At 42.2% G+C, this 18,928-nt stretch overlaps 1 protein-coding gene across 4 annotated transcripts in view; it reads left to right on the top strand.

The window, feature by feature from the left end:
* Window positions 1–18,928, top strand: part of afap1 (actin filament associated protein 1) — a 243,103-nt gene that overhangs the window by 194,777 nt on the left and 29,398 nt on the right. For 2 of the 4 annotated variants that reach the window (XM_080192272.1, XM_080192262.1), the window contains 3 exons: window positions 5,747–5,892; window positions 8,248–8,365; window positions 11,224–11,493. In XM_080192272.1, the coding sequence (XP_080048398.1) occupies window positions 5,747–5,892; window positions 8,248–8,365; window positions 11,224–11,493 (534 nt within the window). The remainder of the gene's footprint in view (window positions 1–5,746; window positions 5,893–8,247; window positions 8,366–11,223; window positions 11,494–18,928) is intronic. The other 2 variants (XM_080192292.1, XM_080192282.1) reach the window with 1 other exon arrangement.

The raw sequence follows: 18,928 nt of genomic DNA, 5'->3' as shown, positions 1-18,928 counted from the left end.
TCCATGTTTTCGCCTCCATTACCTGTAGGTCTATATTTTAAAATAATCTGAAAGGTAAGTATATGTGTGTTATGTTTAATAGCTGATTTTGTACTTTGAGTTGCAACACACTGACCTGTTATTGAACTGAGTCATCCATTGGATAAAATTCAAGATTGCAAATGTGTATCCTTTTAAAAATAATAAGCAAAGTTTATTGCTGCACCATTCAGCAATGGGTAGGATCAACGATTCTTCAGGATTGTCCTGGAGCCTCCAGGAATTAAAGACTTATCTGCAGGACATGGTATGAATAATCCGAGAGATAAAACATATTGGAATATGTCAAACCAGAGTTAGCAACCCGACCAGTGAGGAATATGTTCATTGGATAACAAGTAGTAATATATTTTCTGTTGCTGAACAGAGGGTAGAAGTTTGTGAAGTAATAAATGTGGAGTCAAAGAAAGTGGACTTTGTATAACGGAAAGAAAAAGCCAGTGGCTAATAAGCATCAAAGGAAAAGAAAGAACCTTTTATTTAAGTCCCATCTTTCACAAACTTGTGATTCCTCAAAGCATTTTGTAGCTTCATTTAGAAACTCATTGACGTTGAATTCAGGGCCAGGAGCTGCATTAACACTCAGGGTGGAATTCTGCCCCCCCTCCAGGTCCCACTGACATGTTCAGTGGCAGGCAGGGGATGAATTTGGCAGGAGTGCAAAAATTGGTTTCACATCGGCATGAATTTTCATTGGTGTATTCCGCTGGTGCCTGCCATGGCGTATAGGAAAACTCATTGGGTCTGTTTCTTCAGTTCCCCCAGCCACATGTTTTTCAGCGGCAGGAGGCAGCGTACCATTCACTGGTGGCGGGAGTCTTTGCTCCCTCTGTTATCAATGGGATTGCTCATTGATTCTGCTCCACATTGTCGGAAACCCATGGTAGAGATGCACTGCTCGTGTGAAAGATCAGAGAATTCAGACCATTGGAGGCTAACATGAAATTGATTTGCATTCCACTAATGGGATGCAGGTGACGGTCTGACTGGAATCTTCTACCCACACCCAATTCTCCGCCACACCAGTGGGATAAAAAGCTGATCCAAAACACGTCTGCAATAATGTGGCATGTAGATGTTGGGACTCACCTGAACAATATCTGGGACAGCATCTAGAGTTCATATTGGAGACTGCCAGCGACCCTAGACCTCAGAACACCTCAGCAGTGGGTAAGGGCTACATCTGCAAGTGTATCTTCCAGATTCAGTGTTATCGTGGAAGTCCATGTACCAGCTTCAGAATGTTCTGAAGATCCATCTTCTTTCTTCAACAGTGACTCTGTGATATTGACACCCTTTGAATAAGGATATGATGGTGGACTACATGCCATCATATCTGCTTCACCACAGAATACTCAGCACAAAACACCCAGTTGCTAAATTAATGAGGTAGTGCTGGAAAATATGGCCTGGTTTCCCCGCAGGCCTTCAGAGTGGGGAACACTTCATGTCCCCACACCCACCATGGACCTAAGCCAGAACCTGCCTGGCGGGGTCAGAGGTGGTAGGGAGTGTAAAATAGCAAGAATGGAATTCCCTTCAGGAAAAAGCACTTACAAGCCTGTTCTGCTCAGCTTCAATTTTTAGGTTGGTGGACGCCCGATGACTATGGGTGAGAAACTGAAAAGGTTCACACCCCCTCAATCCCAAGTGGGAATGGGGGCACTCTTCCCTCAGACCAGAGAGCTTTGGTTCCCAGCATATTGCCCCTGACACCAAGCTCACCCCTCTCCCAATCTCCCAGGGCCTCCTCTTTCCCAAGACCCCCAGTACTTACCTGAAGTGCGATCCTGAGACTTTAATCTCAGGCATGGAGCTGCAGTACCTCTTTTGGACATTGCAGTACTGTGTCTGGGTGGGCTGCAGAGCTGTCAGCCAATCTGATTGGCCGACAGCTCTCCAACATTGCACTGCCATCCAAATATGGATGGACATCCCGTCTGCTGCCAATTGAAGCTCAGTTGAACATGAAGTGGCAGTGGGCCTTTTGGAGTTGGCGGGGATGCTTTGTCCATCTACTCTCAGTATGATGACTGCCAAGCGCCCACCATCCTCATCCCAGATGGGGGAATTCTGCCCTCAGTGTTCACTGATCCTGGATCAGGAACTCTCACATATCATTTTGCCAACTCAAATTTAGCTAAACGTTTTAACACATTGCACATAATTTGTTTAGTTTCTTCGATAGTGGCTCATATGAATACCAAAATGTTAAACTGTACCACAGAGATCAAACATAAAGTGAATAGGTCCTTCTTTATTCACAACAACTGAAATATATTTACTTTACAATGTGTGCGTGCAGGATTGTAGTTGGAGACTGAAGTGAATTAAGCAATATGTCATATGCCATGCTTTCTTTGGCAAATGGTTATAGAGCTAAACAAAATTTCTGGAATGGACCTCCGTAATGCTTTCACAAGGATATAGTAGCAGTTGTAATAAATGGCTGCTGTTTTCAAGGCTTTCTTTAGGTAATTCTTGTAAAGGTCTCTTTGCTAAAAACAAAGTCAGGCAATTAACAAAAATGTTTTAAAAGTTAACAAATGATCAAAGCATGCAAACACCTAACCCTCAATGATCGTACAGCTTGAAAAATGAATTATAAGCAGTGGAATTTTGAGCCCATGTTAGTGACATGGATGCAAAATCTCATGAGAATCAGGAAACTCAATTTTCACCAGCAAGATCGTGTTTCCCAATTTTCCACACCCCATCGCCAATGGTGTAATGACATTCCACCCACAAAGTGAGAGACTCTCATTGTGATACATTTAAATATATCTTATCTTATTACTAAAGACCAAATGATCCCCTTCACTTAATATTCATATATAGGGTGGGAATTTCTAGTCCCATCTGCTTCCATGGTTGTCAGTGGACTTTTGGCTGGCTCCTTGTATCCCTCGTGGCAGAGGTGGGTCCTGCCAAGGCAGAGCTTGAAAATCCCCATGATAAAATTTAAAGTACCTCCAGTTTTTCCAGTATCTTGTGGTGAGAGATTGGAATAAAATCCCTCAATCCTAGTGGCTGAGTTCATGCACAAGGACAGTTATGATGAAGTTATTTTGAAGCATTGTAAAGAGCAGTAATAAATATCCCTAAAAGAAGACTGAGGTTCAAGAGGTAGTTCTGTTTAAAGGAGGCTGGCTTTGCAGTGAAGTGACAGCCTAGATTGTGTGCTCAAATCCAGCAGCTGGGATTGACTAGGCTGAAATCTTGGATAGATAATTGGGAAAGTCTGTTGTGTTGCAATAGTTCTTCAATCTGTGTCAAGTAACAGGAAGTAGATATGTGACTAACTACAAAATACCCAACCTGAGGGACTGGTCATAGTGGGATCTTTTGAGCTCACATCAAGGACAGTGAAAAGAGTTAATCTGCCAACTCCTATGATTTCCTGTAACAGGGGAGATTGGAAAACTGATCAGGAAGCGGGTAATAAAAATTAGCTAGTGAAACAACTTAGATTATTGTTAAAGGTCAGTTTACCTCCTTGGCCTTTCAGCTAGAGAATGCAGCATTGTTTCAGAACCAAAGATTAAAATCAAAATGTGGATAATGCTATAAGTATTTTCAACGAAAAACAATTTTTATTCCTGCCATCTTCAAGGTATTGTCCCTTAAATCCAAGGGCTACTAATGTGCATTCACTGTCAGAACATGCTCAATTCTGCTAAGCAAAACTGTGTCTCCCTCTCTTCTGTCAAATTCTCATACAACTCCCCCAAGATTCTTCTGGATGCCAAAACAATTATTTATGTTTATTTTCATAATAAATGTCTCCTCAACCTCCTCTTTACCCTCCCTAACTCCTCCGCCTTCTCCTCTTCACCTTCCTGTCAGTTTCAGTTTCCATGCAGCCAAGTTCTACCTCCCTGCCTTTTCCTTGTTCTCGCAAGGTTGTCCATCTGACATCCAGTCATATACGAGTCAATGTTTTTTTAGCCATAGGATACCTGGCAGACCAAACCCCTCACTTTTAGTACCCTTACTAAACTCCATTCCACTGGTTCAGTTCTCAGGACATTGCTCTTGCTAATTTAGACATTTATCCTATTTCAGTTATTTCTTTTAATTCTGATACGACGATTTGGTGTCTGCTCTATATTTTGCTTTTACTTTTAACCCCCCGCCCCCCCCACCCCAACCAAACCTACAAAACCTAAGAAGCTTTCTGACAGCTTTTTCTACATTAAGTGCACTGCAGAAATAAAATTGAAGCCATTGTTTTTGGTCCATGCTCTAAACTCTATTTACTAAATACGCCATTCCCCAACCTGGCAATAGTCTGAGATAAAGCCATTTCTGTTCACAATTTTGGTGTCACATTTAATCCTGAGATGAGTTTCCAACCTCATAATTGTGCCATCTCTAAGATTGCCTATTTCCAGCTCCTTAACATCAGTTGAATTTGCCCATGTCACACCTTATGTGTTGCTGAAACCCTCGTCCATGTCTTTGCTACGTCTAGACTTGAGTATTTCAGTGCATCCTTGGCTGTTTCCCACATTCTACTCTCTAAACTTGAAGTCATCCAAAACCCTGCTGTTTGTGTCTCAACTTGCACCAAGTCCTGTTCCCCTATCATGCTTGTGCTCACATTGGCTCCTAGTCAAACAATGTCTTGATCTTGAAATTTTTATCCTTGTTTTCCAAACCTTCCATGGCCTTGCCCTTCCCTATCTCCAAAATCTCCTCCAATCCCACAAGCCTGCAAGACACCTGTGCTCCTCCAGTAGTGGTCCCTTGTACATTTCCAATCATAATTTTTTTAAAAAATTGTTTATGGGATGTGGACGTCATTGGCTGGGCCAACATTTGTTACCCATCCCTGAGGACATTTAGTAGTCAACCACATTGCTGTGGATCTGGAGTCTCACATGTGCCAGAACAGATAAGGATGACAGATTTGCTTCTCTAAAGGGCACACATGAACCAGATTGGTTTTTATGACAATCATTTCATACTGATCATTAGACTTTTAATTCCAGATTATTATTGAATTAAAATTTCACCATCCATGATCGGATTCGAACCCACACCCCCAGAGCATTTTCCTGAGTTTCTGGATTACTTACCCGTTCCCACAACATACCACAACATCACAACTTCCCCATTGTTCTACCATTGATGACTGTGCCATTGGTTGTCTAGGCCCCCAGCTCTGGAACTCCCTCCCTACAACACTCTCCTCTTGCTCTGTCTCACTCTATCTTTCACTTTCCTCTCAAAACTATCTGTTTGACCAAGCTTTCTTTCAACTGAACTAATACCTCCTTATGTAGCTTGGTGTCACACTTGGTTTTATCATGTTCCTGTGAAACACCTTGGAACTTTTCAATATATTAAAGGCACAACATAAAAATATTATTATTGCTGTTTCCATTTGATAGCAATATCTACAAGTTATTGTAGAATTAGATCCATGCAGTCAACCCAAGTATCATGTAACTTGTCCTTTGTTTAAAACTTGGAAGTTGTCAATTTACTTAAAATTATTTCTATAGATATGCTATGACAGTCTGTATAGTTTAAAAGCTGTAAATACTAAACAGTACTCATAAGGTATTAATGAAATGCATTCTCAGATTGATCTATAAATATAGAATTAGAAATGTGGTTTTGTTTGTACATTATAATGGTTTACACTGATCATGTCTGTATTGATAAGCTACACTAAGTGATAAACATTTTGTTTCTGCAGACCTCATCAGGAGAGGAGCTGGGAAGATGGCTTGGCATTTTACTGTCTGAAACTGGTTCTTCCACAGACCCAGCAGCCTTACACTATGACTACATTGATGTAGAAACAACTTCAAGTGTTATACAGACAGCAAAACAGTGCTTCAAGTAAGAATTTATCTTAGTCATAGGAAATTGACCTTGATAAAATATATAAAGGAACTGGAACAGAGATATTAATCATTTTGTAATTTTGGACATTTTTTTGATACAACTTAATGGGTTCCTGATTTTTCATGACACTGCTGTAGGTGGATCTGTTTCAAATATTTGTGTGAATAATGCATTTAATTGCACGAAATGGTGATGGGAGTATGAGGTACTTGTACGAAGCAGCCATGCACTACTCTATGCTAAGTTCAACAGAACCCTTGGAGACAGTATAGCAGAAGTTTACCAGATTGGTACCAGGGATGAAAGGCTTCAGTTGTGTGAAGAGAAGAGAAACTGGGATTTTTCTTCTTAGAGCAGGTTAACATTAGTGTTTAAAATAATGAGGGTTTTGAGATAGCAAGCTAAGAGAATCTGGCAATGGGTTGGTAAACATAGTAAGAAGTCTGATAACACCATGTTTGAGTCCAACCAATTTATTTGATAGTAAACTCACAAGCTTTCGGGGTTTGCCCTTCGTCAGGTGAATCTGATGAAGGGGCAAACCCCGAAAGCTTGTGAGTTTACTACAAAATAAATTGGTTGGACTTAAACCTGGTGTTGTCAGACTTCTTACTGTGTTTACCCCCGTCCAACGCCGGCATCTCCACATAATGGGTGGGTAATCAGAGGACACAAGTTTAAGATAATTGGCAAAAGAACCAGAAGGGAGATTAGAAATTTTTTGGTAGAAATTATCATGACCGGAAATGCACTGCCCAAAAGGATGGTTGATGCAGATTCACAAATAACTTTTAAAAGAGAATTGGAAAAAGATTGTTGCACTATGGGATAAGAGTGAGAGAGTGGAACTAAGTAGCTGTTTCAAAGAGCTGACAGCAGCACTGGCTATGATTCTATAGGAAGAAGTCTCATAACACCAGGTTAAAGTCCAACAGATTTATTAGGAATTGCGAGTTTTTGGAGTGCTGCTACTTCATCAGGTGAGTGGAGACCTGGTATTGTGAGACTTCTTACTGTGCTCACCCCAGTCTAATGGTATCTCCACATCACGATTCTATAGATATCTCGCAAGCATTGCAATCCATTAGTTACATATTATTTTGCACAGGTGAGTACAAAATACAATAGCCATTAACAAAGCAAATAATTGTTTGAATTTAAGACTGAACTGATTAAACAAATATTATTTAGAACTTTTACTGACTTTAGACTTTGCAGAATGCAGCACACATATAACAAGAAATTAACAAAGTACTGCATACAGCAAGTATTGTATCAGCTTGACAGTGCAATATTACACACAGGAGTAGAAATATATGAGCCATCACTGTGTAGTCAGATGTTGATTTCGATTTGTGATTTCTCACATAATGAGTTCTCAATTTAACAATACCATTGGGAGTGCGGGCAAGACTCTGTGCAGTAGGGAAATGTGGATTGAGAATTATCCCAGTCTACATTCATTTACTTCCTAGCTCCGTTCACAGAAGCACTGTAGAACAGTGAAGGAAAGTCACTTATCTTCCTTCTCTGCCATACTTAGTACAATGGATGTCCCCCATCAACAGACAAAACATTACTTATCAAGACTCATGTAAGAGTGATCCCACAGTGTAAGTGCTGAGTTGCACCTGCCAGCAACTTATTTACTGATTCCAAGAAGAACTTTTGATTTCCCTACCAATGGCAGGTGGTTGAATCATTAGAGATTCATCTCAAATGTGCATAGGTCAGAAGCAGCCAATATTTCTGGCACAAGTCATTCCAGGACATCTCTCAGATTCCTTTGTGAGTCTGGCCCATCCCACTTCCTTTATAGAAAAAATTCTCAGCATGGGATTTTCTGCCTCTTTGCCCTGAGGTGTGTTTTCTGGCAGTGGAGGCAGCTTGCCATTGGCTGCTGGCAGAAACTTCTGGTCCTGCCAATGTCTCTGTTATAATGTATGGCTTGCCCGTCTGCTGGCGGGAGCAGAAGGCCTTGCTAGCAGGAAGTGCCAGAAAATTTTGCCCTAAATTTTCAGTAGATCGCACTTGCATTAGCTAAGAGACAAACACACCTATTTTACCAGATAAGCTACCACCTAGTTGGTTTCCAGCGCTATGAGATCCACTTCCAAGTCTAGGATCCCGCCCCACCCAATCTCCTCTGGCCTGCACCCTGACCAAGGTTATATGGAAACTGGCAGGGGAGATGAGATCCAACAATCTAGGTTCCAGCCTAATTTCTGGTCTTCCATGCTGAACTTCCAGTGGTTTTAAGTGATGTATCTTAAAATGACCACTCATATTCATCACAAAATGCTTTGCATTAATATTCATCATTGATTATTCTTTGCTTTTCTTTTTCAGTTTATTACACAGACGGTCAATATCTCCAAATAGATATGGTGGCACCATGCCTAATGGATATGCATGTCCTCGTGGAATCTCTCTTCATTATGATGATGTACCTTGCCTAAATGGAACAGTAAGGCATTTGAATAGCAGTCTTTTGTATAAAAATATCAGCAAGGAATCAGCCCTGTCAGGAGAAATACATTGACATTGTGGTTACGACTTTGTCCTCTTAGATTCAAGGGGTTGTCATTAACCTAGCAGAGCTTAAATGGTTTGGTAGGAAAAAGTCTTGCAGTTTGCTTTATGTAAAGATTCAATTTATGTAAAGATTCAATTTATGTAACTCATCTCCTGACTTACCAAAGTCTTTCAACCATCTATAAGACAGATCTTAGAAGTGTGATGGGATATTCTCCACTTGCCGTGTTGAGTGCAGCTCCAACAGCACTCAAGAAACTTGACACCATCCAAGAAAAAAAGTCTGCTTAATTTCCATACCTTCAACATTCACTCCCTCCACCACCAAAGCACAATGGTAGCTGTGTGTACCATCTACAAGATGAACCGCAGCAACTCACCTAGGCTCCTTCCTAACCTATGACCTCTACTGTCCAGAAGAACAAGGGCAACAGAGGCATGGGAAGACAAGTACCTGTAAATTCTGCTCCAAGTCTTACACTATTCTGATTTGGAACTATAGTGGAGTTCCTTCACTGTTGTTGGGTCAGAGTCTTGGAAATCCCTTCCCATGGGTATAACTACATCACATGGAATGTATAGGTTCAAGAATGGCTCTTACCACCATCTTCTCAAGGGCTATTATGGATGGACAATAAATGATGGCGTAATAAATGATACATCGCATGAAAAAATAGAGAAATCCCTGAAAAGTGGATAATTTTTGCAAAAGTTTGACTTAAATTTTAATTTTTAATAGAAAATATAGACCTAAACTTTGCTCCCAATTTGGAAGCACAGAATCAATAGAATTCCCGGCTCCATGAACACTCGTGGCCCTTTGTAGCTCCTATGCTAATTTAGTGCTAACTCTTGACTTATCCATGCTCCCTACCCTTTTCCCTTGCTCTCCCCATGCCAACTCATTCAGTATCGACTATGGGTAGACTTCAGGACACATGTTGAGAGGAAATTAAGTAAAGTTTTAAGTGTGATGATTCATTCTTTAAAAAAACTCTGATTTAAAAGAAATTCAGGAGATTTAAATTCGATCAACTTCTTAACCCCAAATCAAAACAAGCATTTGTATTTCATAGCTGCACGTCAAAGGATTTAAACACTTGGAGCTGTGACTCAGCTGTGAACTGTGCATCCCACTGTGTTAATCCTATGTAGTATAATCAGTCATGCAGCACAGATCCTATAATGGTAACCCTCAGGCTTATGTCAACAAACAGAATGAAATTGCAAACACTGATTTTTTTTAAATCAACAGACTGCTATTTTAAATTTAAAGGTGAGAAGATTTAAATCTCTTGACAGCTTGACAGTTCCAAAGAGCCTTGACAGCTCCCTTGATAGCCTTTTTCACTGCTCTCTTGAGAGCTCTAATGAACTTGATAGTTCCACTGAGTTTATCCACTTTTTATGCACATTCATGTCTTATTTCAACAATCCCAAAGGCCTCTCCCATAGATGTTGATGGATTGTTCCAAACGTTACCCTACCTCTTTAAAGGGTATCCTACCACCCCAAAGAACTCCGCTAACTTTAGACTTTCTTCGATAGGTCAAGTTATATTTCAAAAAGCCCATTAGCCAAAATTGGGTCTGACTGAAGGCAGCTACATGTGTACCTGCCTATGCAAATGAACCACTGATGCGCAAAATAAACTGGCCTCCATTCACTCCTTGTGAAAATGATGGGGTTTGGTTCCAGGTTGGGACTTCTGGGTTTGTGCCTCTGCAATGATTAAAACTATGACAGACACCTTCTCTGTGTGCAAATTCAGGCCATAGTTTGCCACTGATCTCAATAAGGAGTTCAGTCACACCATAAACTTTGAGAGCAACATTGGTTAATTATAAATACATGTCAAAACTGCATTAATATGGGCAAGTGAATGAGTGAATGTGCTGGAAAGTCCACCACGATTTCGTGATTACAAAGATCAGCAAAGTAGTCGGTACAACTATCAACAGCATGAAACGTGGCCTTACAGTTGTATATTGTGATCATTATGAACAATTTGGATCCCATAAACTTAATGGCTCTGCGTGAACCATCCAAATTGAATGCCAACTGTATTTTAAGCTTCACACTAGTTGATAATGTCATATAGCTCTCTGGCATTTTATGCTTCAGTTATTCTTGGAGATGGCAGAGCAGCATTCAGAATCAACTTTTGACAATGTCTATAAAACCTGGGTGTTGTTAGTGCTGAGTTATGTTTGTTATTTTGTGCTGTGACTTCAGGGAGGAGGAAATATTATTTTGACACTAGTGCAATGAACAAACATTCTCCAGTGCAGTGGTCTTTATACATTCTTAAAAAAACATTATTTGAGTCTGATTAATCTAAATTTGAGTATTACCCCAAGATTTTCTTCAGCATTGAATCAAGTAGTTTTAACCATTATGTTTCTGCAAATTAATTCCAATATTGATTGCATAACTGGAATTATGCCAAACTTAATTTTAATAATATCATAGAATCATAGAAGCTTACAGTGCAGAAGGAGGCCATTTGGCCCATTGAGTCTGCACCAACCACAATCCCACCCAGTCCCTATCCCCATAACCCCATACATTTACCCAGGCTAATCCCCCTGATACTAACAGGCAATTTAAATGTTACATTTATCTCATAATTTAAGTCATGAATTATACTAATGGAGTATAAGCTGCAGAAACGACATGAGCCTGGTTCTTTAAGCACTTTAAGCATTTTTGCCAAATGGTTGATGTTGCATTTAATCTGCATGTTATTGCTTCTAACAGCTGAAGCTTGTTCTATATTGTATATCACAGGAACAAGAGGTATTCACTACTAACGCTAATACGCTCTGGTATGAGGAGGTTCACGGTGACAATAATGACCTGTATGACAACGTTCCACCACCAAAACCAATTGCTCGCAAATCGCAACCACTTGGGGTCCAGAGTAGGCTATCCACTGAGAAACTGTCCTCTAAAAATAACAAAACTCATGCTTCTTCACCTCTGTCTTCCACGCGGTCTATGACTAATAAAACTAACACCTCTGCTGCAGAAAAGGGAACAGTCAAAACAACCTCACAGGTACTTCGGTAATCCACCAATTATATGATTGCATGTGGAATTCTTATGTTTTTACATCTCCAGAAACAGCTAGGTGCTCCTTTTCCAGGTGGAATAAGTATTAATCACTCTACTTTTTAAATAGGCATTTTCAGCCTGATTGCGTTGTTAGCTGCACTAAAAGCTTTGGAGGTAAATTTCAGAGAAACTTCTTTTGTTTGTTCATCATAACATGGACAAAGGAGCTGAGGGATCCCTGGGAAATACGGGATAAAGGGCAATTATACTGGTCATCTGGTTGTTACATGACTCCTCTACTGAATTTACAGCAGACAAGCAGGAGGTCTCCTCAATCTCCCCATCAATTAGCATTTTAGATGTTAAGAAAATGGTTTGCTATAACGTTTACACTCATTTTAAAGTTGTATAGAACTTTAGAAGCTCTTTCAGGAACTGGTAATTCAAATCGTTCCAACGTCATTGCTCTTGGGATTTTATGGTTCTGTTTCCAGAATGAAGCAACCACTTTGAATAATCTCTAGTTACATGGTATGTTGCCATATGTCTTCTTGTGAATTGGAAACTGATTCAGTTTGCTACAGAAATCTATTCTGAAGTAGAAGTAAAGCAAAGATAGCCATCTGCTGGATTTCTAGCAACACTACATCAATGTCTGGCATTTGTTCTCCCACCTACAACAAAGGTTTTCTGTCAACTATAGGAAGACATAAATCGCAGGGATGTTGTCCTTTTTAAGACTTTCATGCAATGCATGTCATTATTAGTTGTACAATCTCTCCCCACCCACTTTGCTTTATATGAGGTCTTACTCTGGGTCACTAGCTCAGTTATTTTTCTTTCATTCTGAGCAGCAGTTTTTTCTCTGACTCCCACATTGGAAGAAGCATTTGTTGATGTTTATGGCCTCCATTGTGCAGGAACAAAGTGCTGATACTTTGAAAATCTTGGGGTTAAACCTAATGTCCTGTTTCCACTCCCAGGCACTTACTACTATCTTGTCTGGAGTCCTCATGGACAGAGTGGGTACCCATTTATTTTAAGGTGGAGCCTGTTTATAATACACAATTTTTTGGCCCTATAATGGACATAGAACCCTAAAACAGTTTGGAGGTGCCGATGGATGGAGCATATGCTGTGTACACTCTACCCATTGGTATGGATGAAGAACAGCCTAACCAGCAAACCTTAAAAGATTGCCTCCCAATGGTGACATCATTCCCACTGACTCTGAGTTGGAGCATGGGAATACGACTTGGAAGTTAAACCATCCGGGCCATTTGCTGTGGGAGACCAGACTACTTGCCTACTCAGGGCCCGCACCCCGATTGAGTTAATATGGTCCCTTTACTGATGGAAGTGTCATTTATGGAAAAATCCAAACGCCACAACATTTTATTCAGAGATTAGCATTCATGACACTTGAAAAGAATATCCTATCCAGTATCTGCATATAATATGTTCTGATGATAGGTGGCCATTTGGCTGTTATCAGAGTCTAAATCAGATGGCAGAATGTGGAAAATTGACATATCATGGTGGCTGCATCTAGCATGATGCTGTCAAAGAGCAACCTCCCAGCAAGAGGAAAAACATCATCTGATGCTGCAGATATATCATTCTCCATGACTGGATATTGTGACAATATTTAACAGTGAAACTTCTCAGTCAGGCACCATATGACTGCATGTCTTCCTTTAGTTAACTGGGTGGAATTTTCCCAAAACTGACTAAGGGTATTGGTTCTGGCGAGAAAAATGATGTATTTCTCTCAGAGACAACACATTTCTTTCCAGACCTTATCACACGCCACCATAAAAAAGCCCCTGACTCAATGTGTGCAGTTTTGGGCGCCGCAGCTGCGCAAGGATATTTTGGCCTTGGAGGGAGTGCAGAGGAGGTTTACTAGGCTGATACCGGAGTTGAGGGGGTTGAGCTATGAGGAGAGGCTGAATAAACTAGGCTTGTACTCGTTAGAGTTTAGAAGAATGAGGGGAGATCTCATTGAGACGTATAAGATGATGAATGGGATGGATAGAATAGAGGTGGAGAGACTCTTCCCACTCAAAAAAGACAGTAGGACTAGGGGGCACAGCCTCAAGATAAAGGGGGGGCGGTTTAGAACGGAGTTGAGGAGGAACTTCTTCACTCAAAGGGTGGTGAATATCTGGAATTCTCTGCCCGTTGAAGTGGTGGAGGCTGCCTCGCTAAATATTTTTAAGAAGCGGGTTGATGGGTTTTTGATAAGCGAGGGGATTAAGGGTTATGGGGAGAGGGCGGGAAAGTGGAACTGAGCCACGACAGATCAGCCATGATCTTATTGAATGGCGGGGCAGGCTCGAAGGGCCAGATGGCCTACTCCTGCTCCTATTTCTTATGTTCTTATGTTCTTATGAGTCAAGGTCAGGGCCTCAAAACAGCAGCAAAGCCAGGCTGAACTGAGATTGGGTGCTATGTTTAAAGGTCAGAACAAACAATGACCTCACCACTACCCCTCCTGCCCCCAGCCCACCATATAGGTCTTTAGAAGCTCCTCCACTGCTTCAGAATTTCTCCCCCAAGCTGATCGGAGCCACACCCAGCCCCCCTTTCCCCCTGAACATCAGATCCTTTCACCCCAAGCCCCACGCAGTCAATGCCAGCACCCACCCACCCACTCCCCAAATGGCCAACGCTGGCACCCCTGGTTCCCATGTCTGCTACCACCTACCACCATAAATTAATGGATCTTCCCCTGTCCCCCGTGTGAGGTTTCCACTGGAATCCACCCCGGCACAAGTTGGCGTGATTCCACTATCTCCGCTGGGGTCTATACTCGCCTTTACCCTGGGAGGATCTGCATGATAGGTCCACGACTAGGTGAACCTGCTGTAAACTGCACTGATGTGACATCACGTTGGCATGGTAGGAAGTCAGTAGCTGATGGGGGTAGATTTTTAATTATATTTAAATATGTTAAAATGAAAATAAGTTAAGTTTATGCCCAGTATGGGCATGAACCTGATTACATCACCGGTGAGGGAAGGCAAAAATCAGAAGTCGCAAAACGCTGACGAGATCTGCGACTCCTGGGGTTTCACTGAATCCTGAGCCCCCACCACCATTCCCGCACGCAGCGGGTGTGGGCTCAATATCGATTGGTCCCCAAGTGTCATTTTGGGTGAGAAACCCAAATGTCAGTGCCATCTGGTCATTAGAAAGCCAACATCTGTGACATAGACCTTCACACATATTGGGAAATGCTGAATATGACCTTGTACCATCAGCTAATGAATATTCCTGCAAGATGCAGAAGGTAGAATCTGACTCGGGATTATATCAGTGTTACCCCAACAGAGAATCCATAGAAACTGGTTCAGAGCTGCAAAATGTCCCAGGCTATCGTCAAGTTGCAATGTGTGATAGCCTTCAGCCTTTGTGTGAAAGTGTTCACTGTAAATTGCTTCATCAGGCCCTGGAAGCATGTTACATCCGTCTGGCCGATCAGAAAGATTGCAGTGAGCAGAGAGTAACCTGATGAGGAAGAATAATTTCTTTCAGTTTCTCAGGGCGCCAGGCAGTCCTGATAACAATGTCCAGACCAAAAAGCAAAGCCACACAAGCAGTATTTGTGTGGTTGGGCAGCTGGGTGTAAGCCACACAGCAACAGCAGAAACTATTAAGAAGGAATGCCCTTGTGAGGAAAGCTGTGGGAAGTCTTGTTGACTTCTGGCAAAGCATCCTGCGGTCAAAATGGATCTTTAAATAAAAACATTTAACCTCCTTCAATACCTGTGAGCAGTCTCCTGTTACCAATCAAAACATTCTTCAGCATCTGTGGTTGCAGGTTGAATTCAGCTATTGGGGAAGTTCATTTCAGTAATGGTAATATGGGCAGAAAAAGCGACATTCAGTAAAACCATATCATCCCACCTGCAACAAGCTGTTAGAACAGGCAGTACACATTCCAGAAATAAAGACCTCAGACATATATTATGGTTAGAAAGCAATCCCTGTAAAATGGGAGAGGCAAGTCTGTAGCATTAAGGAAGACTGAGAGGCCTTCTACGTGGGAAAATGAGACAATATCACTGTGTAAATAGGAAATAGTGGGCTGAATTTTCAGCCCCACCCAGGACTGGGGTCGGCGGTGAATGTGGATGAAAATTAGCCTCACTACCCAGTGTGTCAGTCTCCCGGCTCCATCCTCCCTCCAGGCCATTTTTGTTTAGGTGGGAAAGGGGTTGATTGGGATTTTCCAGTTGGCTTTCATGTTCCAGCACTCTTGGGGGCCAATTTAGATGCCTGGAGGAGGGCATCCACTGGCAAGCCAGGGTTGGGGTAGGGAAGACCCTCTAGGCAGGCCTAGAGACCTTCTATGCTTGCCACTGACCACCTTGTACAACATCACACTCCCACTTCTCCAACCCCCCACAATTGCTGGATGGCCAGGAGCCCTGCCTGACTCGGTGTACTCTTAAACATGCAAGCTCTTTGTATCGAGCATTTGATGACTGAACTAGTTGGAGCGTGTGTCTTACACACCTTGCACAATATCAGCCAGCAGTCCAGCTGAAGAGGAATCATAGAACATAGAACACTACAGCACAAACAGGCCCTTCGGCCCACGAGTTGCGCCGATCACATCAACACCTACCAACCTACAGACCTATCTATAACCCTCAATCTCATTAAACCCCATATACTCATCCAGAAGTCTTTTAAAAGACCCCAGCGAGTTCGCCTCCACCACCACTGACGGCAGCCGATTCCATTCACTCACCACCCTCTGAGTGAAAAACTTACCCCTAACATCATTTCTGAACTTCCCTCCCTGCACCTTAAATCTGTGTCCTCTCGTAGCAACCATTTCAACCCGGGGAAATAGCCTCTGAGAGTCCACCCTATCTATTCCTCTCAACATTTTGTAAACTTCTATCAGGTCGCCTCTCAACCTTCGTCTCTCCAGGGAAAAGAGTCCCAGCTCCCTCAACCTAACTTCATAAGGCATGCCTCCCAGTCCAGGCAACATCCTTGTAAATCTCCTCTGTACCCTCTCAATAGCTTCTACATCTTTCCTATAGTGAGGCGACCAGAACTGCGCACAATACTCTAAATGAGGCCTGACAAGGGTCTTATAAAGTTGCAGCATTACCTCCCGACTCCTAAACTCAATCCCTCGATTAATGAAGGCCAGTACACCATACGCCTTCTTGACCACCTCCTCCACCTGCGAGGCCGATTTAAGAGTCCTGTGGACCCGGACCCCAAGATCCTTCTGCTCTTCAACACTACTCAGACTTCTGCCCTTGATAGTGTACTCGTTCATCCCGTTGGTTCTGCCAAAATGGACGACTACACATTTATCTGCGTTGAAGTCCATCTGCCACTTCTCCGCCCAGTCCTGCATCCTATCTATGTCCTGCTGCAACTTTTGCCATCCTTCCAGACCATCCACAACACCACCGACCTTAGTGTCATCAGCGAACTTACTTACCCATCCCTCCACTTCCTCATCCAGGTCATTTATGAAAATGACAAACAACAAGGGTCCCAGAACAGATCCTTGAGGCACTCCGCTGGTGACTGACCTCCATTCAGAAAAAGCCCCATCCACAACCACTCTCTGCCTTCTGCAGGCAAGCCAGTTCTGAATCCACAAGGCCAAAGGCCCTTGGATCCCATGCCCTCTCACCTACTCAAGAAGTCTTGCATGGGGGACCTTATCAAACGCCTTGCTGAAGTCCATGTACACTACGTCCACGGCACTTCCTTCGTCAATGTGTTCAGTCACATTATCAAAGAACTCAACTAGGCTTGTAAGGCACGACCTGCCCTTGACAAATCCATGCTGACTATTCCTGATCATGTCAAACCTCTCCAAATGTTCGTAAATCTTGTCCCTCAGAAGCCCTCAGAATCGAGAAGGTTTAATGAAGGATTGGGGAGCCATAAAAACAGGAATACTCCTCCAGCTACAAAAACAAACTGGGCCTCTGGAATAATATGAGAGTTAATAGTAATGATTGCACAAAAGACAACAATATCCTTAACCAAGGCATTTTGTTCATGATCAAAGCACAGTGCCCCACTGAGCACTATTCCTTTATGGTGCATGCATCCACTAGGTTCTTATACACACTTGCCTTGGGATCCTATTTCTGTCATATAATCAGATTTGTAGAAAGTAATAAGTCTATCAGCTGATTTAGGCAGGAATCTGGCCTGTCTAGATGCATGTCCCAGGAGATATAACAGAGCAAGAATGCAGTGGCAAGATCATTGCAGCTATTTTAATTCTTCTGCCCTCTTCCTGCTGGATGGGCAGAATTAAATTCAGATCTGCCCCATTACCAATCTCCTCTTCTTGCATATGACATCTTGCAGCTTTACAAGTCTAACTCCAAGTTGGACATCCATAGCCCTGAACGTTACTGGGTGGATTGTTTTGATTTGTATAGCAGATTTTCATAGGGCGCATTCCATCACAATACGGTGAACATCATTGCATATTGGGCTGTCCTTGAAATTTCAGTTTGTGGGTGAAGTGTGATGTCTTTGCCTGGCGAGTGTAAATCTTGTTGAGTGTAAACCATTTTTGTTTGAGGGAGGTCAAACTCTGGAGGCACTGCTGTTGTCAGATCTTTGTTATTGATAAAGTTAGTGCCAGCCCACAGCTTGTGTCACTTGTCATTTTTGTCAATAATGTTCCAGAAAGGTTAGCGTAATTTGAGTCACATTTTCAGTTTATTTTGAAGGTCTTCGTTATTGGCAGTTCTGGGTTGACTTCAATGTGAGCAAATTGTTTCGGTGCCTATGCCTCCTGGCACAGGTCAGGATGTTAAACAAGACAATGAGCCAATGAACACATGTTGATTTCAGTGAACCATTGATTATCCGCATTGATGTGTTGAAGACATCATCCAAGTATTTTGTAGCTTGTAGCTTTCTGCTTACACAGAGGAAGAGTATTCAAGATCAAGACTAGCATTACCAACACTAGCAAGCAATCACAATGATATCAGAACAATGTTACACAACAGCATAGAAAATCCAAGTGACAGCCCTTCATATGAAAACCTTGGCATTAGAGGAAAAAGTGAATTAAACTCCCAATCCCAACCCTCCCCTCCATTCTCAACACTGAAAAAAAAAACTGAAGCTCAATGGAAAAATACAGAAGGCAGAAAACACTGGATTTCTGATGGTGGAGATAAGCAGTTACAGGCAAACAAACAGGGTGGAATTTTCTTGCCCCGCCTGCCACAAGAATCGTAGCAGGTGGGACAGGACCAGTCAAAGGTCCGTTGACCTTGGGTGGGATTTTCCAGTCTCGGAGTGAGCACAGCTGAAAATCACACCCACAGAGTTCATTCATTAAGCAATAGACACAACCCCATGCCGCCGCCGCCACACACACACACACACACCCCCCATGTTTAAGTACAGGCCTACCTCT

The sequence above is a fragment of the Carcharhinus amblyrhynchos genome, chromosome 1, assembly GCF_965287045.1.
Source record: "Carcharhinus amblyrhynchos chromosome 1, sCarAmb.v2.hapA, whole genome shotgun sequence".
Taxonomy (NCBI): Eukaryota; Metazoa; Chordata; class Chondrichthyes; order Carcharhiniformes; family Carcharhinidae; genus Carcharhinus; species Carcharhinus amblyrhynchos.
Note: the sequence above shows the minus strand (reverse complement) of the source record. Positions and strands in the feature narration are given on the sequence as shown.